General features: G+C 32.6%; 2 protein-coding genes across 4 annotated transcripts; one reads left to right on the forward strand and one right to left on the reverse strand.

Annotated features, from left to right (window-relative positions):
• Positions 1-20: 20 nt before the first annotated feature.
• Xpac (DNA repair protein complementing XP-A cells homolog Xpac) lies at positions 21-13,392 on the reverse strand. 3 transcript variants are annotated; one of them, XM_076494044.1, is made up of 6 exons: positions 13,255-13,392; positions 12,520-12,637; positions 10,569-10,772; positions 8,122-8,284; positions 3,534-3,651; positions 21-1,529 (listed from the first exon to the last, which is right to left on the reverse strand). In XM_076494044.1, exons 2-6 carry the CDS (start codon positions 12,633-12,635, stop codon positions 1,381-1,383), a joined length of 750 nt encoding a protein of 249 aa, XP_076350159.1. In that variant the 5' UTR covers positions 12,636-12,637; positions 13,255-13,392; the 3' UTR covers positions 21-1,380. The 3 variants fall into 3 exon arrangements, with proteins under 3 accessions (XP_076350159.1, XP_076350160.1, XP_076350161.1); XM_076494045.1 differs by having other exon boundaries at positions 13,123-13,295; XM_076494046.1 differs by lacking the exon at positions 13,255-13,392 and adding an exon at positions 13,006-13,104.
• Positions 13,393-14,139: 747 nt separating this feature from the next.
• On the forward strand, positions 14,140-26,528 carry RpS17 (ribosomal protein S17). Its single transcript, XM_076494047.1, has 5 exons — positions 14,140-14,280; positions 20,849-21,000; positions 21,440-21,545; positions 25,089-25,154; positions 26,417-26,528. Exons 1-5 carry the CDS (start codon positions 14,278-14,280, stop codon positions 26,483-26,485), a joined length of 396 nt encoding a protein of 131 aa, XP_076350162.1. The 5' UTR covers positions 14,140-14,277; the 3' UTR covers positions 26,486-26,528.
• The last annotated feature ends 286 nt before the right edge of the window (positions 26,529-26,814 follow it).

Genomic DNA, 26,814 nt, shown 5'->3' on the forward strand with positions numbered 1-26,814 from the left:
GAAATCAAACAAGTTCTTCAGTAAACACAGTTTTATTTCATGATACATTCTGATAACTCTATATCTAAAACTTAAAATACTGAGTATAAACTGTTTGAAAGAAACTGTAAGAACATATGCTAAAGATTACAGAATATTTTCTGATACACAACTTCAAACTTTACAAGTAGTAACTAAGTAAGTGTACAGAATATGTTGTAATACACTTTAAATTTTACATCAAGTGGTAGCTAAGTAAGTGTACAGAATATGTTGTAATACACTTTAAATTTTACATCAAGTGGTAGCTTAGTAAGTGTACAGAATATGTTGTAATACACTTTAAATTTTACATCAAGTGGTAGCTTAGTAAGTGTACAGAATATGTTGTAATACACTTTAAATTTTACATCAAGTGGTAGCTAAGTAAGTGTACAGAATATGTTGTAATACACTTTAAATTTTACATCAAGTGATAGCTAAGTAAGTGTACAGAATATGTTGTAATACACTTTAAATTTTACATCAAGTGGTAGCTTAGTAAGTGTACAGAATATGTTGTAATACACTTTAAATTTTACATCAAGTAGTAGCTTAGTAAGTGTACAGAATATGTTGTAATACACTTTAAATTTTACATCAAGTGGTAGCTTAGTAAGTGTACAGAATATGTTGTAATACACTTTAAATTTTACATCAAGTGGTAGCTAAGTAAGTGTACAAAATATGTTGTAATACACTTTAAATTTTACATCAAGTGGTAGCTAAGTAAGTGTACAAAATATGTTGTAATACACTTTAAATTTTACATCAAGTGGTAGCTTAGTAAGTGTACAGAATATGTTGTAATACACTTTAAATTTTACATCAAGTGGTAGCTTAGTAAGTGTACAGAATATGTTGTAATACACTTTAAATTTTACATCAAGTGGTAGCTTAGTAAGTGTACAAAATATGTTGTAATACACTTTAAATTTTACATCATGTATTATACATATATGGTATATATAGATGAACAAACATTTCATTAATTTTGACATGATGTAACCATTATCTGTGTCTAAAATGCCAAGCTAAATTTTGATATAATGTAACCACCATTTCTGTTTAAAACTCCAAGCTTAGTTTTGACATAATGTAACCACTGTCTGTGTCTTAAACTCCAAGCTTAGTTTTGACATAATGTAACCACTGTCTGTGTCTTAAACTCCAAGCTTAGTTTTGACATGATATAACCACTGTCTGTGTCTTAAACTCCAAGCTTAGTTTTGACATGATATAACCACTGTCTGTGTCTTAAACTCCAAGCTTAGTTTTCACATGGTGTAACCTCTGTCTGTTCCTCTATGTGTTATTTATCACACTAAATAAACAGGTACCCACAATCTTTGGAAACCACGTTCACATCTTTTCAAATTGAACTTTGTGTCCACACTCAAGACAGACCTTTTCATACATGTCACCATCAAGTGGAGATTCTTGTCCATAAGAATGGACGTGACCTTCAGATATTTTGTTGTACAAACTACTACGTACAGCCATTCGCAGAGCTAAATAACAAGAGATAAAACAATTTAAAATAAAACATTTGCAACAAAATTGAAGACATTAAAACAAAAATATGGAATGATTTCGTATTACCTGTCTATATATTAAACAAAATTATAACTAACATCATAAGTAATGACTGTCACCAGGACTGACTGGATAACAAATCAAAATGTGTAAAATCACAATACAGTTATGACTGTCACCAGGACTGACTGGATAACAAATCAAAGTGTGTAAAAACAAAATACAGTAATGACTGTCACCAGGACTGACTGGATAACAAATCAAAATGTGTAGAAACAAAATACAGTTATGACTGTCACCATAACTGACTGGATAACAAAACACAACATGTAGAAACAAAATACAGTTATGACTGTCACCAGAACTGACTGGATAACAAATCAATATGTGTAAAAACAAAATAAAGTTACAACTGTCACCAGGAGTAACTGTATAACAAATCAATATGTGTAAAAACAAAATAAAGGTACAACTGTCACCAGAACTGACTGGATAACAAATCAAAATGTGTAGAAACAAAATACAGTTATGACTGTCACCATAACTGACTGGATAACAAAACACAACATGTAGAAACAAAATACAGTTATGACTGTCACCAGAACTGACTGGATAACAAATCAATATGTGTAAAAACAAAATAAAGTTACAACTGTCACCAGGAGTAACTGTATAACAAATCAATATGTGTAAAAACAAAATAAAGTTACAACTGTCACCACAACTGACTGTATAACAAATCAATATGTGTAAAAACAAAATAAAGTTACAACTGTCACCACAACTGACTGGATAACAAATCAAAACATGTAGAAACAAAATACAGTAATGATTGTCACCAGGACTGACTGGATAACAAATCAAAACGTGTAGAAACAAAATACAGCTGTGACTGTCACCAGGACTGACTGGATAACAAATTAAAACGTGTAGAAACAAAATACAGTTATGACTGTCACCAGAACTGACTGGATAACAAATCAAAATGTGTAGAAACAAAATACAGTTATGACTGTCACCAGGACTGACTGGATAACAAATTAAAACGTGTAGAAACAAAATACAGTTATGACTTTCACCAGGACTGACTGGATAACAAATCAAAACGTGTATAAACAAAATACAGTAATGACTGTCACCAGGACTGGCTGGATAACAAATCAAAACATGTAGAAACAAAACACAGTTATGACTATCACCAGAACTGACTGGATAACAAACCAAAATGTGTGGAAACAAAATACAGTAATGACTGTCACCAGGACTGACTGGATAACAAATCAAAACGTGTAGAAACAAAATACAGTTATGACTGTCACCAGAACTGACTGGACAACAAACCAAAACGTGTGGAAACAAAATACAGTTATGACTGTCACCAGAACTGATGGACAACAAACCAAAACGTGTGGAAACAAAATACAGTTATGACTGTCACCAGAACTGACTGGATAACAAATTAAGGATAATCTTTTGTTTGGTAATGATTTAAACATTTTAAAAATAAAGAAAATCTAACATCTTTAAATTAAACTATCAAAATAATAGATTATAAGGTGTATGTTCATCAAATTCTAAACACAATCTATACAGTTTAAAGTGTATTATAAAACATAGTGACTCTACTAACATTATATGTGGTACTGAGAAGTCTCTGTCATCATATTTAGATGGACTCTATATATAAAGATCATACAATATTTGTTCATTGTATTAAAATGGTACATAGTATTAAAAAGTTGCATTTTTCACTATTACAATTACATAGTTTTCAAAGTTTAGTTTTTGATTCTATCACACTTTATTAAGAGCATAAAAAGTTACATTTCATACCATAAAACAATGTGTAGTTTTTTTCAGTTGAACCAAAAGTTTTATCAACTTTTAACCATGGCACAGAGGAAAACTATAAGTGAACTTAAATGTTTAAAAATGACTATTACACCATTATTTAATTAATTTTACACCATCAGTACTACCTTTAACTTTTTTATTGTAAGCCTTATGTTTCCTCTTCTCTCTCTCTTCCAGTCGTTTTCTTTTAGCTTCTTCCAGTTTTTCTTCAGAATTCCAAACTTCCAATGCTCTTTTCTCAACCTAGTGGTTGGTTTAAATTGACACATTCATGTTTTACACAATTTGAAATTTGATCTCTTTCAAAATCACAAGATGAGCTAAAACATGAACTCAAGTATTGACTCTGAGATAAATGTCTCTGAGATAAATGTTTAATTAGAAAAGTTAAACTCTAGTACTGACTCTGAGATAAATGTTTAATGGAAAAGTTAAACTCTGGTACTGACTCTGAGATAAATGTTTAATGGAAAAGTTAAACTCTGGTACTGACTCTGAGATAAATGTTTAATGGAAAAGTTAAACTCTGGTACTGACTCTGAGATAAATGTTTAATGGAAAAGTTAAACTCTGGTACTGACTCTGAGATAAATGTTTAATGGAAAAGTTAAACTCTGGTACTGACTCTGAGATAAATGTTTAATGGAAAAGTTAAACTCTGGTACTGACTCTGAGATAAATGTTTAATGGAAAAGTTAAACTCTGGTACTGACTCTGAGATAAATGTTTAATGGAAAAGTTAAACTCTAGTACTGACTCTGAGATAAATGTTTAATGGAAAAGTTAAACTCTGGTACTGACTCTGAGATAAATGTTTAATGGAAAAGTTAAACTCTAGTACTGACTCTGAGATAAATGTTTAATGGAAAAGTTAAACTCTAGTACTGACTCTGAGATAAATGTTTAATTAGAAAAGTTAAACTTTAGTACTGACTCTGAGATAAATGTTTAATGGAAAAGTTAAACTCTAGTACTGATTCTGAGATAAATGTTTAAAGTTATTATTTTCCTAAATCAAAATGTATTTACAATAGCTTTTCCCCTCTACTCATAAGATTAACTTTCCTGGTTTTGTGCTGGTCTCTATATGTGAACTTTTCTTAAACACATGCCACAAGCCTTCAACCTCTCTACTGTTAGAATTCAAAGTTCCAACATGTAATTCACTGTGTGTCACCTGTGCACTAACAGGAGAGCACTACTATTACACGAAACATGTGACTTTTTCTATGCAACAAAACAAGAGCACCAGAAATGTGCAAAAATAAAGGGTGAGAAGTACCTATCAGAAATACATTTTCATTTAGGGAAATAACTTTTGACACAGTATTCTCCCTCCAGAAACAAAATTAGTTTAAATCCCACATTCAGTTGGAGGAGAGAGGAACTAAAAACCTGTGTGAACACTTACATGGTAGCTTCACTCGATTTCCAAACAATCTCACTCACTGGGTACTGATATCCATGTCAGGGTAGGAGGAGAGAACCCAATTGGAGAGGTGAACTGTACTTGAGTATCTTAACTCCAGGAAAACTATCCACGTGGAATTCATCCAGCAGGTTGCCTCCATGATCAGCGATCCCTGCAGCTTGAAACTGGTAAGTGGTAAGGACTCCTGTACTCCACAGGAGGAAAGGGGGAAGAAAGTGCTCTGAAGAGTCTAAAGAAAGTGCTCTGGAGAGTCTAAAGAAAGTGCACTGGAGAGTCTAAAGAAAGTGCTCTGGAGAGTCTAAAGGGGCTGCAACACCCAAGACAGTGCAATGGGTGATCACTAAACCCTATATTTAAAAGCATACCACACCAATTTATTCAACTGAGACATGGCAGGGATGGGCAGCAATCCTCTTGTGCTTTATCTGTGCCATCCACAGTTGGTATGACCCGAAACGGACATATTATGACACAAATATCATGAGGAATTCATACTTGAGTGATTTGGTGAAGTCCCATCTCAAGGATGAACATACAAAACCATGGAAATGTAGGAAGCAACATAGCCTACAGTGCAGAGCTGATGGAAATATCTTGGAAGCTAAGTGGAATTCACACAGAGTAAACACAGAATACCTGGTCAGGCAACACTCACCACAGAACAGGATCCAAAACGAAACTGGAGCAGGAGTCCCAAAAGATAAGAAAGCATTAGTAAAGATTTACCCTCACATTACACCAGCATCAAAGTTGTGAGAAGAACTACAGGCAGTAGGTAATACCCTGAGGAAGTAGAAACAGTGATGTGGTGCAGGTAGATGAACATGTGCAAAGTTCTACACATGCTCCATGGGAAACTTTCCTCCAATGGCCAACCAAGATGAAGGGCATGGGAGAATGGAAGGTGATGTGAGGAAACGTGAAAGAGATCATGAGGATTAAGTCATCTGGATCAAACAGCAAACCCAAGGATAACAGGAAGAAGAAGATTGTAAAGGGAGAAACAGGTGGAAACAAGGAGCCCTTTCAGGAAATCCACTGACCAAGAGAACAATGGAGGGCACAGACAGGATATCTGGATCAGGAGGAGAGCAGACATCACAAAATTACAAGAAGCAGATAGTAAATAGAGACCTGAACATCACAAACTACAGAGACTGTAGAAAGGAAAGCATGGACAAAGAATAAGGGAAAAAAGTGGTCCAAGGATCTGGTAACATTGATGGTGAAATTACCCAACCTAAGATGACCACACAGTGGGAGAATAAAGAAATATGTCCTCAAAGAGAGGTTAAACAGAGAAAACAAAGACATTGGTGCAAATGGAGGTAAGGTGAGGGCAGGAAGGACCAAGATAATGTCCTAGACCAGAAGCCTCAATGGCTGACAGAGCCAAAAGGAACAGATTAACATGTAAAAGACAAGGGGAGCAAGAACCAGGAGGAAATGTGAAAAATAGAAAGTATGGAATAATTCCACCCATCACCTGTAATTAAGGAGCCCAAGAACTCCTCCAAAGAACCAGGAGAAGCACTCAAGATACAGGCAACTACTGGGTAAAAAACCCAGAAACCCAAATTCAGTCCACGGGAGCAATAACTAAACAGATGGCCAAAAAAGGGTAAATAGAACAGGCTAATTGTAAAGCTACTCTGCAAGAGAAACTGGAAAATGTAGCCAAAAATCTGATAAAAACGAGGTGGGAAGATGGAGGATGAATAGCTTTAGATGGAGTACCAGTGACTCGGTTGATGTAGCAGTTCAGTAGGGAAGAGAAAAGAAACAGATCATCTGCATTTGGAAGAACTGAAGGAACCAAGGTTTAGCAGGCCAGGAAGGAGTAACCAGAATGACCATGCAAAGAGTAGCATGGATGAAGGAAACCACCCAAAGAAGGAAATGGATGGAAGAGTAAAGATAAAGGCATGGATAAGATCAATCACAGCTGAAAACACCAACAGCCAAGGCTTGAAGAAAGGGAACCATGTACCAAAACCAAGGAAATTGGGATTGAGTGCAGTGTCAAAAGCATCCAAAATGAGAGTACACAGATGCAGACAGAGCCATTAAAAATGGCAGGATGCAGAGACCACACTTGGGATAAACAAGATCTGGAGGGAAGGACAATGGACTAAGAGAGGCCCATAAAAGGCCTAAAGAGGAGTGAACCACATGTGTAGACCAAAGCTAAGACAACATGCACCTGACAGTGAGAAGGGAGAAGTATACCCAGAAATCCCATAAGGTTCCAGCAAAAAATTTCAAATATAAAGAGGAAGGCCAATGCTGGAAGATAGTCAGGAAGTAGAATAAGCAATAATTCTTTTGGGACTCATCTCATAAGTAGGTAGACTGAACCTACAACTGGTGTTCCAGAATGTGGAAGCATGCCCAAAAAGTTATTAGGGCAGACTGACCAAATTCCCACTGAAGACAGACATATCAATACCATCACCAAACAGAAAAACAAAAGCGTAGTGTAAACCTGAAGAAAGGAATGAAAAAGTAAAACACCATAGCAAGAAATAAAACAACACATACTTGAGATATAAGCTCCAAGAAAACCTATGATGGCTAAACATCAGAAGTGTGTGGAAGACACACTGAACTTGGAGGTGGGAGAAGATCAAAATTGTAGTCAGTGTGTGCCTGGAAAAGGTTAAAAAGTACAGGAAGAAAAAAGGTACAAACAGGAGACAATATTTGTTCCATATAGTGCTTCATTTCTCCAAACACAAGGGCTGAAAAAAGAATCCTCTGATGGGTTACCTGTACATGTAGCAGAAAATGAGGGGGGCAGATGATATGCACCTGAAATGCTAACAGTGACTTCAGATTTCTTAAGTGACATAAAACCCAGCAAAAAACAACCAACAAACACAGGCAAATCAAACATTCTGAATGAAAACTGAAATGGAACTGAACAAAGTAGATTTTAACTAAGTTAATGTGAACAAAGTTAAAGATAGTTAAACAACCTCTAGGGTAATGACTGTTCTAAAGAAATACTTCTGCACTCGAGCACTGCCAAACTTATAATGATAGTTTGGTGGTAGTGTGTAGAGACAACCACATGTATAATGTGACAGGAGTGCTTTAAATAAAACAGTTTGTAAATAGAGGGCAGTAAAAAAAATGAGAGAAACTAATCAGAATATTTTGTCTAATTTTTCTAATATAAAACCATGTTTTCATTCAACTTATATTATGCAGTAAAATAAATAAATGAAGCTAGACCTTACCCTTCAGCTCTGACACAGTGTAACTACTGTACCACACACCTGACTCAAGAGATATAGTTTCATGTCTCCTCTTGAATAATGTGGATTCTTCATAACAATGAACTTCAAAGGTGGTTCACGTCCATCCAGATCACAGTCTTTCAAGAGAAATCTGTTTTTAGCTTCTGTTTTGGCAATTAAAGCGTGCTTACCATCAGAATCTCTACATTAATAAATATAGTAACAAGTCAACATGACAAACCAATAACTGGAAAACAAATGATCAAAGTTTTTAGAAAGACAAAAAATTAGATTTTCTCATTTATAAACTTTTAAAAATGACCAATATTATTAAAATACTTACATACTAAACACAAACATTCAGCTGGTGAACACTCAGGTAAAAGTTGTAGACACACCATCACACCTGTTGTTAAAAACTGTCTAAGATTTGGAGCTAGTGTTAAGTATCATTATTCTACAAAGTTTGATCCATGTAGTACACAGACAGTGTTTGACTCAACACAAACAAAACATGTTTAATGGTCTGTATGATGTATATCAACATGCTAAAACCAGTGGGGTGAAAGATACTAGACTAACATTTTAAGAAATCTTTAGAACTTTGCAATGAATTACAGAACTCAAAATGTCTTGATTATGTGTCAAAGGTCTGAATGAAGTGGTAAGACATTTTTAGAAGCAAATAGTGGAAAGTTAAAGTAATTTAACAGAAATCTCTGATTTACATTTGGTCTGAGTATTATAAACTTCTAGAATAGTTTACTTCATAATATATTACGAGCTACCATCCAGGTTTATTGACCCAAAACTGAGTTTCCATACTGTACCTTATAAAATGTTCTCTGTATGTTTACAAGCTTTCAGTGATCTTTTAGACTTTCAGAGACAAAAACTGAGAAGTTTTATTGATGTGTTTTCCCTAAACATTTTTCCACAAATACATACGGGGTCAAAGTGCTGATTGCTCTAAATCCAAAATGATTTTTCACGTTAAGGTTTAAAATACTTTTCTTCCTCTTAAAAATCTCAAATTTCATTTGCACTATTTTTAAAACCTACTAAATAATTGTGTGTGTGTGAGAAACTATATTTCATATGCTACTTTCTCTGCCATTACTCTGTACAAGATTGTGACATCTGACTGCCCTTGTAAAAAACAACAACAAATTGTAGGAAATATAAATTATCCTTTCATTTCATTCTAGAATTAATTCAAACCGCAACATAAAACTATATTTAAGTTTGAAATTGTAGACACCTGTTTCTAGTCAAATTTTATTTCCCTTTGATCTGTATAATCTAATATTCCCCGAACACAAGTTTTAAACTACTTGTTGAATGAGCAGGTCACGTTAACCTGTCAAATTATATAAGACACAGACTACTTGAAAGTATAACTTATTACTACTGTTCTTTATCCTACGTTATCTACTTTAAGCTGTTTCTAACTTCAATAATTTAATTAGTTTTATAATAATAAAGAAATACACATAGAAAACAAGAAATAAAATATTCACCTGTTTTGTTTTTCGTGTTGACTGTGTGTGTTTTGTTATAGCAACACCACAGTGGGTTATCTGTTGTGTCCACCAAGGGGAATGGATTTATTACTGTCCTGTCCGAGGACTGCTGTTGGCTCACAATAAAACTTAACCATACTTTGTTATACTAATGGTATTATTGTCCTAAACATTTATTATTAAGTTATGTAAAGCACCAAAGAACATAGAATAATAACACAAAATGCATACAAAGTCCTACAACTATCACAATTTTCCTGGTTACTTAACTCTGCAAAATGAGCTACTAAACACTCAGTTGAAGTTGTCGATGTATTTCTCACCAGAGGAAAGTTTGGTATTAAAGTGAAATTGACAGTTCTCTGCACAGAAAACAATGTAACATAATACATCATGCAACAAGTTAAAATTGTGACTTTCTACTAGTCATAAATAATATAGTATTAAACATCACAAAACTGGTATCTTGTGATAGAGGACGTTACAGGTGGGTCTGGTTTCTAGTTTATAATGAGTTGCATGTGATACATGTTGGAATCTTTGATTCCAGAAAGGGGTGGGGGTGGGTGGAAGATTTGTGGTATGCATTATAAAAAAAGTTTCCACATACACTGGAAAAGTTAATCCTGTGAGAGGAGGGAAGAACTGTGTTGGAATAACAAACAAATTTTTGAAAACCTAAATGAAATTTTGTTTTCTGTACAGAAGAAGCTTAGTTTTAAAATTATTAAGCAACTTATCTGATAAAATAAGTTCATGGTTTGCAAGTTTTGTTTTTTTAAAGACCTGTAAGGTTTCTTAAAGTTTGATTGTTGTTGTCATATTCCTATAACAGATTGGAATAAATTACAGAGGTCCAACAAATACCACTTTTTTATATTACAAAAATATTTTTATGCTATTTTCTTTATGAGTGTTTTGCAGAAGCTACTGAAGAACCCAAAATTTTATCTGTTTCCTTACCTACAGCTGTCACAGACCAGGACATTGAAATGAAGGCTAAGATACGAGTGGACAAAATCGTTCCCACATTCTTCACACTGCGGTCGAACCACCGGTGGAGCTGGTAGAACAACCACTCGTCTTGTTGGAACATCTTCTTCCAGTAGAAAACCACCACCAGTGTCTTTAGGTCTGAAGTTACTTGTCTTGTTTCCAATTTCTTCTCTAATGTACATCCAAATAATTACTGTTACTTGTCTTGTTTTCAATTTCTTCTCTAATGTACATCCAAATAATTACTGTTACTTGTCTTGTTTTCAATTTCTTCTCTAATGTACATTCAAATAATTACTGTTGTAAAAATAGTTATTTACTATTCCAATGTGAAAGAAAAAATAAAAATTGGTGTATAATGGCAGTAACAGAAATACCATCAAATAACTGCAAGCTTTCAATAAGGCAAGTGGTTTCTCCTTGAAGAAACAAAGATTCACTTAATGACAACAAAAACTTCTTGAGAAATCAAACTTTTATTTACACAATAATATGACAAAGTTTGTGTACTGTGTCATGTCATGTTCATCTGTATTGTGTTTCACTATCAAAATATCATGTAATAGTCAAGTAAAAACTAAAATTAAGCCTTTTCTTACACTCACAAGAAACATTTGACATAGAAAAAGTTTTACCGATTCTGCTGTGGCCCGGCATGGCCAAGTGGGTTAAGGCGTTCAACTCATAATCCGAGGGTTGCGGGTTTGAATCCCGGTTGCACTAAACATGCTCGCCCTTTCAGCCATGGGGGCATTATAATGTGATGGTCAATCCCACTATTCATTGGTCAAAGAGTAACCCAAAGAGTGGGTGATGATGACTAGCTGCCTTCTCTCTAGTCTTACACTGATAAATTAGGGACAGCTAGTACAGATAGCCCTTGAGTAGCTTTGTGCAAAATTCACAAACATACTGGTTCTACTTAAAGGGCAAAAAAGGAAGCAGCAGCTAAAAACAAGCCCAAACACTTGCCCTACATAAGAGACTGTTTTGGAGATACAAGTAAATACAAATGAGGTCAACCTTATTCTGGCTTCACTCTGTATTCAAAACCTACTCCAGCCATCTAGTAACTCTATACTTCAACAGTTTCAGTCATGTTAAACACAGTACCAAGAATGTTCTCATAATAAAAACATACAGTTAGTTGTCTTTGTTTACACAGTAAACTAAAACCTTTCAAGTTATTAGGGTTTGACTTTTGGAACTCTGTAACGTCAAGAAGAAAGTGTCACTCTTAAAACATGTTTATATAAAAATAAACCTGTCACTGGAAGAGTTATTTATTTATTCAGGTGGCAGTGAAATAATCTAAACCATGTGGTAACAATTACACTTAAGTATCATGCCTTCACATTTAATTAACTGGCCAATATGGAGACACCTGCTAATTAGCTACATAATGTATTCTTAAATAGTCAAACCAGTAACAAGTTCCTATGAAACTTTTAATTTAAATTACAAGCCTTGTATACAAAGCTGAGTTATCCTTACCACTAATCCAATTATTCAATAAATTTTCAATATCTGTAATAATGACAATATTAACTGGACTATTAATAAACAATGTGGTTCATGTCTGCTTTAAACATCTGACGTTCCTATATTACACAGAAATATTGTCACAATAAATCATATTTACACACAACTCAGCGATCTCATCTGACAGTTTGTTAGATGAAAACATCAGACATTTAATTCAACCTGGAACCACAGTTACAGTTACCAGATATTCTACAATATACACAAGTACAGCTAACTCTGCATGTTTGAACATTTTAGTTACAGAAACACTTTCAGCAAACATCCATCATGTAAAAAATAATTTGTATCCATTCTTCACCTTAACATTAGTCTAACAATGTAAATCACCTTTAACATTGTCAACACTACAGCAAAACTACACTTTTATTTTTACCGGACTTGTGGGCACTGCTTTGCCAACCTAGCCTGCCGTAAGAGAAGAGCTCTCTGTCTGTTACGTTCAACCCGTGCTTGACATGATGGGGTCAGCTTACTATGAGAACTTTCCATTTCTATGAGAAAAAATAAAATATACTTTTAGGTATACCAACTTATTTGTCTGTCACTTAAACTTAAACAACTCAATAATATTAAAAAAACACAAAAAAAAACAGAAACACGTTGATAATTACAATAAGTCCAAACACTATTGAATGGTAGAAAATCTGTTTCAGTAAACTTGAAACATTAGAATACAATTCTTAACTTATTGCTTGCTTTGGTGCAATCACTAACATTTTTATTTTAAACATGCCAAGAAATATAACCCTAACTGACAAATTTAAGTAACACGATAACTTATTACTATTAATTTTACTGTCTGATTAAGATAATTAATTATTATTAGTTAAACGCCAGTGTTTTCAGAAGTTGTCAATACTTAGTTCAATACAAAGGTGTATTGAAATTTTACATCTGCGCAGCCATGTTGTACCATAAAATTTCACTAAAAACTTAGTTGTATACAATATATACTATGTAAGTGTTAAAAACTTACTTCTTACGAACTGTTATCCTTAACCCTATTCCAATTATTAAATAAATTTTCAATATCAGTTTATTCAAAAAATAATACAATTCGTTTATCGCAAAAAAATGGTTTAAATTATTTTTAAGTAATTAAGTTCACCTGAACAAATGGTAACAAGTTGAAAACTAAACAGGCAATTCACGTTCGACTAAACTACCATATCTGTAGTTTCGAACTGATCTATAAGATTAAAAAATAAATTTGTTTTTGATGTAGAAAAATAAACTAAAAAAACAAACAAACTCAGGGCATATTTTGTATCCCATATTATGACCTGTACCGTGGGAATCGTTTTAATTTGTGCATTGTCTTTGATATGTATTTTTTTCGTTTGGCTTGAATTACAATAAATTACAGAACAACGTTTCAATTTTCATAGATCAGCTTCAGATTAACAAAGAGAGTAGGTTAATTAGTTTTAATACTCATACCAGCTGTCTTTAGGATATGACAGAACTTTTAATAGACAAACTAAACAAATGTTATTGCTGCTTTCATCAAGCATTTATTAAAAAGAAATGTTTAATTTGAATTAATTATGTCCTTTTCTATAAAATATGACCTAAATTTAGACTGTATATTAAATCAATAAATTCATATCACAACGTTATTCCTATATTTTCCCCTGCGCGTCCCTTGATAGGTCAGTTGTTACTTAATGTCTTTGGAACTCAATAATCCACTGTTAGATGTCAGGCAGTTGACAGAGCGCAGATATCCCATTATATAGCTTTGGGTTGCAACAATAATTCTTTTATTTCATCTTAGTTTTACTAAAACGTTGAAAGTTTTCGAGAAACAACTAGCAAATAAAATTAGTAAATTCTGTAGTTCAAAAACATGGAATATTTTAAAATGTCTACAAAATTTGTAGTTCTTTTTTAATATAAGTAAGTCACACAGAAGAAAACAAGCAAAAAAGTTAATAACTTTGAAGGTACTGTACTTATGGTGTATCAAATTACAAGAAACTAATATTTTTCTTTTAATTATTTCAATCAGACTATATGAACTTTCTAAACATATCTTTCTCAGCCCATTGTATTCGAAGCGACCTCTTTAAGAGTAATTTCCCATCATCCACATCGCAGCACGCTGTATAAATAGTGTACTGATCGAAAAATGGTAGGTGTATATTTAGAGATTCACATATTTTGGTTAGTTGGTTTATTGGGTCGAGATATTTTTAATTTTATTTTTTATGTGTTGAATAACGAAAAATAAGAACTTGAAACAATGTATTCTGTAATTGAGGGTAAAGTGGAATCTTGCCAATATACCGTTAACCAGTTAGGCTTAGTGAGAAGCTAGTAGTAGACATATTGTTTTACACCTTTGTATTAATGATACAGACGAAGTTCGAAATTGTACAGTTAGTAACGAGGCAGTATTTGGGTAGGAGCGAATCTAATTGTTATTTCTTAATTCTGAGTGTGTGAATTTAACATCCGCGCACCGATGTTGTATCATAAATTTAATATAAACAAATCTTTATTATTATAGAATTTTTTAGCTAGTAAAGTATTAGAACTTTACATTGTTCCCTTTGTATAAGACTGTAGAAATTATAAGGTTAAAGCAGCTCTTCTGAAAGGATACAAGATACTGGAAGCTCACTGCCAAAAGTTTCAAGTTTATTGCAAGCAAGGTAGCCAAACTTGTATGGAATTTGCCCATGAAAAATAAATATATTTTGATTGGTGGTGTAATTCTGTGCATGTTGACAACAGTTTTGACTAATTAAGAAAATCATTTCTAACTGAGGAAGTTAAACATTGTTCAATGACCTCAGAACTTACTTTACACATGAAATCACTTTTCATAAAAATAAATTTGTGCCTTTTCAGTAGAAATCTGTATCAGTCCAATCCATTACAGTTGAAGATTCTTATGTACAGTTTGAAATCTTCTGGCAATTAGGATAAAACTAAGAAGGTCCATTTGCCATTTTTGTAAACATCTTGATTGTATTATGTCCAATTACTGGCATTTGAAAAAGAAAAGGAGACAACACCCAGTACATTTGTATTCTCATGTGGACGTGGTTTTGCCAGATCACCTCACGTTGATTTAGCCATCGGTGTGAAGGCTGATGTAGTTTGGGAGAAATTTAGAACTTTTGTGCTTTTTGATTCTATGTGTTTGACAAATGAAACTACTAACACTATTCCCATAAGTATTTTATATGATACTGAAGCAACTAAGTTGTTAGATGGTATACGGATCATTTCACATCAAATCATCTAGGGGGCTGCAGGTGACCCTCACAGAATGCCTTGAAAAAATTCACATGTGCTTATCTACCCATATAATGAAAAACTGCCAAAGATTAGATCAATATCTTTAATAGTTTCTGATTTACAGCCATGTAAACTTCAGTTAATTTTTCTGTATTTTTGACAAATTCATTTTCGGGCAAATTTGGCTGCTTGAAGCTGCAAGAGTAATGGTGGTAGAAAGCTGAAATTTGTTACACTGACTGAATTAATCTCACAGAATTCAAAAATGGTCTCAAACCAAGTTTATCTCTTTATGTAATAAGCCATATCTCTAAGATTTAATATGATACAGAGCTGAAATTTTTTTCTAATTTCCTATAACATATCAGTTGATAAATCAGCAATTGTTGTAATGAAAAGTCTGTTAGATCTGTAAAAAATATAGCTGCATGCAACATTTTATGATTTAGCTAAAAATAGCCATACTTCAAGCCACAGTTTGACCATGTCACCAGTTATTAAGCCTTTTCAGATTTTTACCATATATTTTTACATCTCTGAATATGATCTACAAAAAAAATCAAGATGGTGTTCAACCTCCTTTTTGAGTTATAAATTTTTAAAGTATCCTCTGACCATACGTTTTTTATTTGAAAACAAATTCAGTTCAGGTGTGTTACTGTGTGCAAATATATCCATACAATTTGGAAAAATACTTGTCAGAATTTTATGAATCCCACTGAAATATTCTAACCAGCCTTTCACAATGTTAAATAATGAAGTTGTAAGAAACAAGAAAGAATTAATTCATTTCTGAACAAGTTTATTGGCATAACCAGTTATATCACATGGCAATGCAAATATATTGTGTATGCATCAATGTTATGCAGATATGGCTGAGTTTAAGATTCATAATATAATAAATGCAAAGATAAATCAGACACAAAAAGCATAGTGCTACAACAGGGTATAACTGAGAAAAATTATAGTCACACCAAACTGCAATAATCGTGACAATGAAATGTTTCAAAAACTGCTTTGGCGATAAATTAGCCTTAACAACATCAAATAAACACTGATTTGTTCAGACAGCTTGAATAAATTTCTAAAATTTGAGTTTGGTTATATTGAGATCACTTTGACTTAGAAGTTAGTGGTTAGCACTCCTGCCTTGCATAGTAGGTGCACTTATCAGACAAAGAATATGTTTGAAAGAAATTCAGCTTTCATCTTTATGTGACCTTGCAGGCCATGAGAACAGTTCGTTTCTTCATAAATGACACCAACACATCGGGATGTTCATCTGATCTATCTTTTATGTTTCCCACATACCATTCATGATTGTATATGCATGCCACGTATTTCCCTGGTTGATAATTGTCATTGCTATCATTAGACCCTATTTGAGCTGCTGTAGCATCACTTTCACTGCTACTACCAACAGTTACAACTATGTACACATCATCATCTGATAGCCTTCTCGTACACAATTGATTTTTATATAATACAACCTTGAGTTTTTTGAAGATCATTTTCAGAGATGTAAGAATATATGGTAAAGGCTGATTAGAATCTTTCAATGGTATTCATAAATTATTTCAAAATTGTATGGATATATTTGCACACAGTAACACATCTGAAGTGAAGTTTGTTTTTCAAGTACAAAACGTATGGTCAGAGGATACTTTAAAAAATTATTACTCAAAAAGTAGGTTGAACACCATCCTGAGTGTTTTTTTGTACATCTTATTCAGAGATGTAAGAATATATGGTAAAAATCTGAAAAGGCTGAATAACTGGTGACATGGTTAAATAGTGGGATGAAGTAGGGCTATTTTTAGCTAAATCATAAAATTTTGCATGCAACTACATTTTTTTACAGGAGATCTAATAGACTTTTAATTACAACAATTGCTGATTTATCAACTGATGTGTTATAGGAAATTTAAAAACAAAATTCAGCACTGTATCATATTAAGTCTCAGAGATATGGCTTATTAAATAAACCAATTTTTTTTACAATTTTGGGTTTTCAGGTGATTTTACAGCCTCACTATGAAAATGCTAAGATAGATAAACATGGTTTGAGACCAGTTTTGAATTCTACGAGATTAATTCAGTCAGTGTAGCAAATTTCAGCCTTACCACCATTACTCTTGCAGCTTTAAGCAGCCAAAGTTGCTCGAAAATGAATTTGCCAAAAAAAACACCTTAAATTTTACAGGGCTGTAAATCAGAAACTATTAGAGATATTGATCTAATTTCTGGCAAGTTTTCATTACATGGGTAGATGAGCACATGTGAATTTTTTCAAGGCATTTTGAGGGGGTCACCTGGAAAATTTTCCAAAATCTGGATGACTTGACATGGAATGACCCATACTGTCTTTAGGTTCAAGTTCTGCCACTGGTGAGTCTTTTATTGCTCAGGGTATTGAGATTGGCTTTTTCAGAGTTCCTTTTAATAACTTATTTAATATTAGATCTAGTTCAGGACCAGTTGTGGTGGATTAAGACTTATTTTGCCAGTTAAGGATGTTTCACTGTTGTTAGGAAATGATGTGGCTGGGAGAAAAGTTGTTGCTGAACCCAGAATGGTTAGTGAGCTGATCACTGTTTCATCTGAGGATGGCAGTGTTGTTGAGAAGAATCCAGACCCAGAATGGTTAGTGAGCTGATCACTGTTTCATCTGAGAATGGCAGTGTTGTTGAGGAGAATCCAGACCGAGAATGGTTAGTGAGCTGATCACTGTTTCATCTGAGGATGTCAGTGTTGTTGAGGAGAATCCAGACCCAGAATGGTTAGTGAGCTGATCACTGTTTCATCTGAGGATGGCAGTGTTGTTGAGAATCCAGACCCAGAATGGTTAGTGAGCTGATCACTGTTTCATCTGAGGATGGCAGTGTTGTTGAGAATCCAGACCCAGAACGGTTAGTGAGCTGATCACTGTTTCATCTGAGGATGGCAGTGTTGTTGAGGAGAATCCAGATGTATTTCCCTCATTTACCGTGACTTGAGCTCAGGCAAAGAAATTTACCCAAGGACAAATAATAGATACTGGTGACAGTTGACACAGTCACCTGTGAACTTGAAAATAACAGAAATAAATGTAACTTCAAACTGAGTAATTCTGACATTCAAGTTAAAGTTGATTGTGTTGTGAATTATACAAGTCCTACTAACAAGAAAGGTTTAATGACATTTTTGGGAAAGGCTGGTTATTACAGTAAGTTTTGTAAAATAATTTTCTGGCATTAACAAACCTGTTGAAGAAAAATCAAAAGTTCAAGGACTCTGAAATGTTTCTATTTATATTTAAAAAGGTCAAATTTTTATTGTCTACTTACCTTGTATTTGTGTCCCTTTACTGTGATAAGTCTTTCACTTTAACCAGACAATAGAGGTATTGAACACTGTTTGTTATTTTCCTAAAAATTTTAATTGTTACAAAAATAACTGTTCAACTATGTAAAAAGAAATATTTACTTTAGGGTTAGTTTTATAACATTTGCATCAGAACTTGTTGTTATTACACTGATCACGACACACTGACAGAAGACGGTTAAATTAGAGTATAACATCACAAGAATATGATTTGGAGAGTGACCATGTCAGAGGGGTTGAGAACATGTGCAGAAGTACATTAACATGTAATTTTATGATTGTAAGGTTATCTGTATTGATTGTTATATACTGTTGTTATTAAAGTTGTATAATTCCTTCACAGCAGGCACGGCATGGTCAGGTGGGTAAGGCACTATTGTTATATACTGTTATGATTAAAGTTGTATAATTCCTTCACAGCAGGCCCAGCATGGTCAGGTGGGTAAGGCACTCGACTAGCAATCTGAGAATCATGGGTTCGAGTCTTCGTCATACCAAACATGTTCGCTCTTTCAGCTGTGGGACATTATAATGTGATTGGTCAATCCCACCATTTGTTGGTAAAAGAGTTGCCAAAGAGCTGGCAGTGGGTGGTGATGACTAGCTGCCTTCACTTTAGTCTTACACTGCTAAATTAGGGATGGCTAGTGCAGATAGTCATACCAAACATGTTCGCTCTTTCAGCTGTGGGACATTATAATGTGATTGGTCAATCCCACCATTCGTTGGTAAAAGAGTTGCCAAAGAGCTGGCAGTGGGTGGTGATGGCTAGTGCAGATAGCCCTTGTGTAGCTTTGCACAAAATTCAAAACAAACCAATCTCTGACAGTATATTATATTAAATGTATCTTTATCAGTGTGTGTGTGTGTATATATATACATAATGGTTAAAAATTGTCTCATGTCAATTATTAATTCGTTAAGGAGGACAGATATATTGTTATATATCTATTTTAATGTTGAATTTATAAAATACATTATGTATACTGTTTAATCTCTGTTGTAAAAGTCCTGCCTATCCAGTAAAATTGGAGAAAATTCTTAAGTGTAAGAATCAACAACATATGTAAACCCTAATGTATTATCTACATTGCTACTTAATATAAAGTTTCTATACTATAAACCTGAAAAACCAGAGTTGTGGTTGATGCTTATTAATTTGGAACTTCAGAGACTTTACCAGGAACCTGTATAGGTTTCGAACATTGCAAACCATTTAACTTCATTAGATTAACATTGAACATTAATATTTGTCACAAATATATAACTTTAGCTGTCAAAAACTTGCGAGTGGTCAGTAAAGAGCAAACTAGCTCTTGATTAAATGAATTATATCTGCACAATTAATTAATTCACTCATGGTCATATGAAGGAAGTTTCAGGTCAGATAAAAGACTCACTTTAGTGTATAAAACATTATTAGTAATAATTATTTTAATTTCACAAGTGGATTTAGTGCTTTCTGGTTTTTGGTGATCATCTGTAATAACCCGTAACGTACACTCTCGGGCAGATGTAATTGTTTGGTATTACTTTTCAAAGTGATATTTTCAGCAACTTTAACATTGAGTTGGTCATCTTAAAGATTAAACACTATTATATAACAGAACCACTATGTGAAAGTGTTACTTTTATTGTTTTTACATACACAAGTTTATTTTGAATGAAAAGTGGACAGTGTTTAGAACTGTTGGATGCACCGTGCATTGAGAAAGGTAAATTATTCAGTGGTTACTGTGTTTTCCTTATTTGTATCATAACTAGTTTGTTTGTTTTTTAAATAGAGTTGGCACAACAGGAGTCTGTCTTCAATCCCATTAAACCAAAATTGATTTCCAGTTTTAGAACAGAAGAAATGCATTGGGTATTTACTTTGTAACAATGTTATGGTAAAACCAGAGTGGTATAAACAGTGTCTTTACAGTAGTATAATAAAGGAATATTTGATGGATCAAAGCTGTGAGTAGTTTTATTTAGTTATAGAAAGTTATGGAGTCAGGAGATCCTTAATGGAGCAACAGGAACGTTAATGCCCCATAATTTATGTACGTATTAATTTACATTATGGCTACTTATTTTTATTATTTCAGGGTCGAGTCCGAACTAAGACGGTTAAAAAGGCATCACGTGTAATAATTGAAAAATATTACACACGTCTTACTCTGGATTTCCACACAAATAAAAGGATATGTGAAGAGATTGCTATAATACCAAGCAAAAAGTTGAGGAACAAGATTGCTGGGTAAGGTGTTTTATTTCTTTCTTGAACTGTATGTTTGTGATAATTACTAATCATTCTTCATAATTAGATATTTTGTGCTTTACTTCTTGTGAAGAGAAAATGTTCTTACATATTGTAACCTTTCAAAAAAATATTAGATTATACTTGTTAGTGACTAAAATATAATAGTTGTTCCCAATGTCTATTTGGTAAGTGCAATTTCGAGAAAATATATTTGAAAATGTTTCACTGGAGTTTCTTTATGTTACAACTGTGTTACAAATACCATGTAGGTGAAGCAGTAGATGGTAGCACTTTAAAGGATTTATAAAAGAGGAATAATTGATTTCCTGAAAAGTGAACAGTGGTTTTAACTTTGTAATGAGTTGTTGTGCAAGGCTATAGAGCATGTAATTTTATTAAAATCAATTATTCAGATATTACTGTTTTTAATTAACAGGTTTGTCACTCACTTGATGAAAAGAATACAGAGAGGACCCGTTCGAGGGATCTCCATCAAACTTCAAGAAGAAGAGAGAGAGCGCAGGGACAACTATGTACCGGATGTAAGTTCAAATAATTTTGTCTTCAAGCTTGTTACTTGTCACGCCACAAGTAATGTCTCTGATTGTCTGTACCAGTTGAGACTCTGTATTTCAGGCTTTTGTTACTTGATGTTTTGGTAAAACGTGGTTAAGGTTTGATCATAATTGTGTTTGTGGTCAAGTGTGAAAAAGGTAGAAGTTAATACGGTGAAATGTGTAACTGGAATTGTGAAACATGATAAACATTAGAATTAATTACTGTCAGTAGTAACCTTGGAGCAGTATGGTTGAAAGGTTAAAAGTTAAATGAGTAATGCTAAGCCTAAAGTTAACCTAAAAATTTATCTCAAGATGACTGGTATGGGTATTAACACTTTTATTAAAATAAAAAAGAGAACAATGTTTTGACCTTATTAGGTCATCTTCAGGTTAACAAAGAGTTTGCAGTTGACCACTGCCTGGCACATGTCTTAAGAAAGAATGTAAACAGGCACAGCATTGAAGTTAGGTTATTAATTGGTAAAGTTGTTCCTTTATATTGGTTGAATTTTGGTTTTAGTTGCTGTATAAGTAGGGCTTCTTTGATTTTGTGTTTGTTTATATTTGTTTCCCAACATAGTATCTGGGTGTTTTCTGTGATTATGTTGTGTTTATTTGATTTGCAGAGTTTAAAGATGCTTGAAGTTTTGTTGTTGTTTGAACCAAGTTTCCATTTTTCTCCAGTAAATTTGGTGTTTACTGGAATGTTGTGTTTTGTTATAAGTTTTTTCCATATGTTGGTTATTTTTTCACTGATGTCGGGAACATATGGTATACAGCAGTGTAAGGTTTTGTAGTTTGTTGTTTCTTGGGATTTACTGTTGTTGGTCTAGGTGTGTGTGTATAATTTTTACCACAGCTTTTTGAGGAAATTTGTTGATGTTGATGAAGTGTTGTTTTATTTTGTTGATTTCATCTTTAATTTTACCTTGTGAACATAGTTTTGTGGTTGTGTTTATTTGGTTTCTTAATAGGTTGAGTTTTTGTTTTGTTTTGTGTCCCAGGAAATGTATAATCCAATATGGATCATTTTTCTGTGGATTTCTGTTTTGAATTGTGTATCAGTTCTAGTGATTTTTAACTTAAGAAATGCTGTTTGGTTAGTTTTTTTCCTGTTCACAGGTGAACTTAATGTTGGGGTGTATCGTGTTAATGTGATTGAATAAACTGTGTGTTCTGTAGTGTGAATCCAACAGTTGTATCATCATCAGACCTGTATCAGTATAGTGGTGGGTGTAAGGGTGCTTGTGATTCAATCTGTATCATAAAAATGTTGGCTGAAACTAATGACACAGGATTCCCCATACTTGGGTCATTTATTTGTTGGTCATTTTTATATTGAACATAAAGTTATCTTTGGTGGTAGTGAATTCTATAAGGGTTGCTAATTGGTTACTGTGGATGTGTATCAGTGGTTGGGGGTCTTGAATATAAAGTTCTAAAGCTATCTTGCAGACTTCAGTTGTGGGGACTTCTGTGAAGAGGAAGATTACATCAAACTGACCATTAATGCTTTATGATTTAGTTGATTAAGAATATATTTAAAGTTAAAAGAGTCTTGATGTTACATATTTAGAAAATGTCCACACTATATATTTACTGAGGTTATAGTTAAATGATTCATAGGTCGACATTATGGGTCGTAGTGGACAATCTGATTTGTGAGGTTTGGGTATGCTGTATAGTTGTGTTGTACATGAGTCTGTTTTCTATAGGTAAGAATAAATGTTTTCTGAGATTGTGTCGGTTTTTTTCATTTGCAGTAGTATTTTGTTTAATTGGTTTTCATGTGTTTTTGATGGATTTGTGTTTAGTAGTTTGAATTTGTTTGTATCTAATAACCTGTTCATTTATTGAATGTATTCATTTGTGTTCATAATAACTATAGCACTGCCCTTAGAATTTTGATGTCATTGTCTTGTTTTAAGTTGTTTGTAGAATTAATATCTTTTTTTGTGTGGGGTTGTTTTTTAGATTTCTGTTCTGCAAAATTATGTTGATGGTTTTGCATGAAAAATATTTGTTAAAGTTGTTTAATATACTGTTTTTAGGTGTTTTAGGGAAATAGATGTTTTCAGTTCTACCTGGAAAGATAGGTTGTTGGCTGTTGGTGGAATTGTTAAAGTTGTCTTTTTCTGGTGGTTGTTTTCAGTTTGTCTGGAGTGCATCACCAGTTTTCTAGCAGGCAGACTCATTTTATGGATGGAATATGTCTCAGTGTTACTGTGAAGCTGAGTGCCTTGTATGTCTTCATTGCTTCATGGTCATTCGAATCTCTTAATTAAGAAGTTGGTTGATTTTGCCGTGTTGGTGTCTATTTTGTTGGTGGCACTTTAGTTTTTCTAGTTTTTTGTGTTAGCGGATCTTCTCTTGTTGTTCTTATTGTTGACTTGATTGATGTTGCATTGTCCATACATTTCTGGTTGAATGCAACAGGCCAGTTGATGGTCTGGATTAATTTTTTTTAATAGGTAATTTGTTCTTTATATTTTGAGTTTAACATGATGTTTAGTAGTTTTTTCTGTAAATTATGGATAATGTTTTTATATTGGTTAATAATCTCCAGTTGTTTTATCTTCACAAAATTAGGGATAGTTTTTATTTTCTGCACTGTTGAATGAAATAAATGTCATTTTGTTAGGATCACATGTTAACAATGGCATAATGTAGTTTGTTTTAAACAGGTAACACAGTACACAAAGAAACACTATAGACTTACAATTCATGTAAAATCCCCATAACAACGAGAAACCCACTTGAAATAAGAATGTATCTTAGGACAACTAGTATGGGTGTTAAAACTTATTAAAATAAAGAAAAACAGTTTGACCTTCTCAGGTCATCTTCAGGTTAACAAAGAGAGAGTTTGTAACAGACCGTTGCCGAGCACATGTCTTAGGGACAAGAGTATAAATGGGTACGGGATTGTAGATGGTGTCAAAGTTAGGTGTTAGGTTGTTAATTAGTATAGGTATGAAGGTGTTCCTCTATATTGGTTTAATTTTGGTTAAGTTAACCTAAATATTCAATGACGTTCTGAGTGTAAAATAAAGTAGGATACAACGTGTCTGCCACATCTGTGCAACATGTTACTTATGTAACATCACCACAACATCTGGACTGTGAATGAAATGATAACTTCATAAAGATGTTTAAAACTTGTTATAATAACACTGAAGATTACTTATTATGAGAAGTTAGTTAACTTTAAATATCCTGATGCATCACTTTGGTAAAATAGGTGTTGAAGTATCTCATTTTCTTTTATAAGTTCTCATAAGTATTTTATTTATGAAAATATTGATGTCTGATAAATGTATTTCAACCTTTTCTTATATCACTAGAATGATCCTAAGTTATGTTTGTCATGTGATATTGGTGTTTGGAAAATGGGACAATGTCTGTTTTTAACATTGTAAGAAATGATTGTAAATTATTGGTTAACATTTACTGTTCAAAAATGAAGTTCAGTGACATTAAAGAACAGTAATGTATACTGAGTACTATGGTTTGGTTTTGTCACAGGTTTCAGCCATTGACTTAGATGTCATTGAAGTGGATCCTGATACTACTGAGATGTTGAAACAAATGGTAGGTCATCATCTTTATGTTTTTGTTAATAAGTCAATCTTTATAAATAAGTAGTTTTTATGTTAGTAAGTTATATATATCAAAGTCAGATAAGTTTTTTTATAAACAAGTAGTTTTTATGTTACTATGTTATATATATCAAAGTCAGATAAGTTTTTATAAATAAGTAGTTTTTATGTTAGTAAGTAATATATATCAAAGTCAGATAAGTTTTTATAAATAAGTAGTTTTTTTGTTAGTAAGTAATATATATCAAAGTTAGATACGTTTTTTTATAAACAAGTAGTTTTTATGTTAGTAAGTAATATATATCAAAGTCAGATAAGTTTTTATAAATAAGTAGTTTTTATGTTAGTAAGTAATATATATCAAAGTCAGATAAGTTTTTTATAAACAAGTAGTTTTTATGTTAGTAAGTACTATATATCAAAGTCAGATAAGTTTTTTATAAACAAGTAGTTTTTATGTTACTAAGTTATATATATCAAAGTCAGATAAGTTTTTTATAAATAAGTAGTTTTTATGTTAGTAAGTAATATATATCAAAGTCAGATAAGTTTTTATAAATAAGTAGTTTTTATGTTAGTAAGTAATATATATCAAAGTCAGATAAGTTTTTTATAAATAAGTAGTTTTTATGTTAGTAAGTAATATATATCAAAGTCAGATAAGTTTTTTATAAATAAGTAGTTTTTATGTTAGTAAGTAATATATATCAAAGTCAGATAAGTTTTTATAAACAAGTAGTTTTATGTTAGTAAGTACTATATATCAAAGTCAGATAAGTTTTTTATAAACAAGTAGTTTTTATGTTACTAAGTTATATATATCAAAGTCAGATAAGTTTTTTATAAATAAGTAGTTTTTATGTTAGTAAGTAATATATATCAAAGTCAGATAAGTTTTTTATAAATAAGTAGTTTTTATGTTAGTAAGTAATATATATCAAAGTCAGATAAGTTTTTTATAAATAAGTAGTTTTTATGTTAGTAAGTAATATATATCAAAGTCAGATAAGTTTTTTATAAATAAGTAGTTTTATGTTAGTAAGTAAAATATATATCAAAGTCAGATAAGTTTTTTATAAGTAAGTAGTTTTTATGTTAGTAAGTAATATATATCAAAGTCAGATAAGTTTTTTATAAATAAGTCAGTCTTTAAAAACAATTTGTTTTTGCACTGGTGATTAATATTGTAAGAAGTAATTGTTTTCACACTAATGTTTCTTATAAACATAAGAGTAAATATTTTGTTTATTTTAGGATATGGACAAGATTCCAGGGCTGCAGGTAGCAAGTTTGCTTCCTTTCCGTGGTGGGCCTCGTGCTTAAGTACTGTGTGTAACAGTTTTAATAAAACTTTGTGTTACAGAAAGGTTTATTTAGATACTTTTGTTTCTGGTACTAACACATACATAACCTTTGATCTTAGAATGTAAAAAACACTAGCTTGACAAAAATAGATGAATGGTTTTTATCCATGTAGAAAACACACAATGACATTTGTTGATGCATAAATTTAATTATGGTATATTACCAACATGAAAGGAACAAAACAAGTTGAATTAAACATGTACAATAAATAAATAAACACTATTCACTAAGACATTGTTTGTCATCATAAGACTTTGAGAATGCTCTGTCGAACCAACAGTGTAGTT

The sequence above is a fragment of the Tachypleus tridentatus genome, chromosome 3, assembly GCF_004210375.1.
Source record: "Tachypleus tridentatus isolate NWPU-2018 chromosome 3, ASM421037v1, whole genome shotgun sequence".
In the NCBI taxonomy this organism is placed as follows: Eukaryota; Metazoa; Arthropoda; class Merostomata; order Xiphosura; family Limulidae; genus Tachypleus; species Tachypleus tridentatus.

What these genes read in the sequence shown, in the direction of transcription:
- Xpac (XM_076494044.1), bottom strand. Translation starts at nt 12,635, where the DNA reads ATGGAAAGTTCTCATAGTAAGCTGACCCCATCATGTCAAGCACGGGTT. An exon ending in CTGGTCTGTGACAGCTGTAG is followed by an intron (nt 8,285 to 10,568) that starts GTAAGGAAACAG and finishes TTATTAATGTAG; the next exon opens with AGATTCTGATGGTAAGCACG. An exon ending in TTACAATAAAAAAGTTAAAG is followed by an intron (nt 1,530 to 3,533) that starts GTAGTACTGATG and finishes CTTGTTATTTAG; the next exon opens with CTCTGCGAATGGCTGTACGT.
- RpS17 (XM_076494047.1), top strand. An exon ending in TTGAGGAACAAGATTGCTGG is followed by an intron (nt 21,001 to 21,439) that starts GTAAGGTGTTTT and finishes TTTAATTAACAG; the next exon opens with GTTTGTCACTCACTTGATGA. An exon ending in GGGACAACTATGTACCGGAT is followed by an intron (nt 21,546 to 25,088) that starts GTAAGTTCAAAT and finishes GTTTTGTCACAG; the next exon opens with GTTTCAGCCATTGACTTAGA.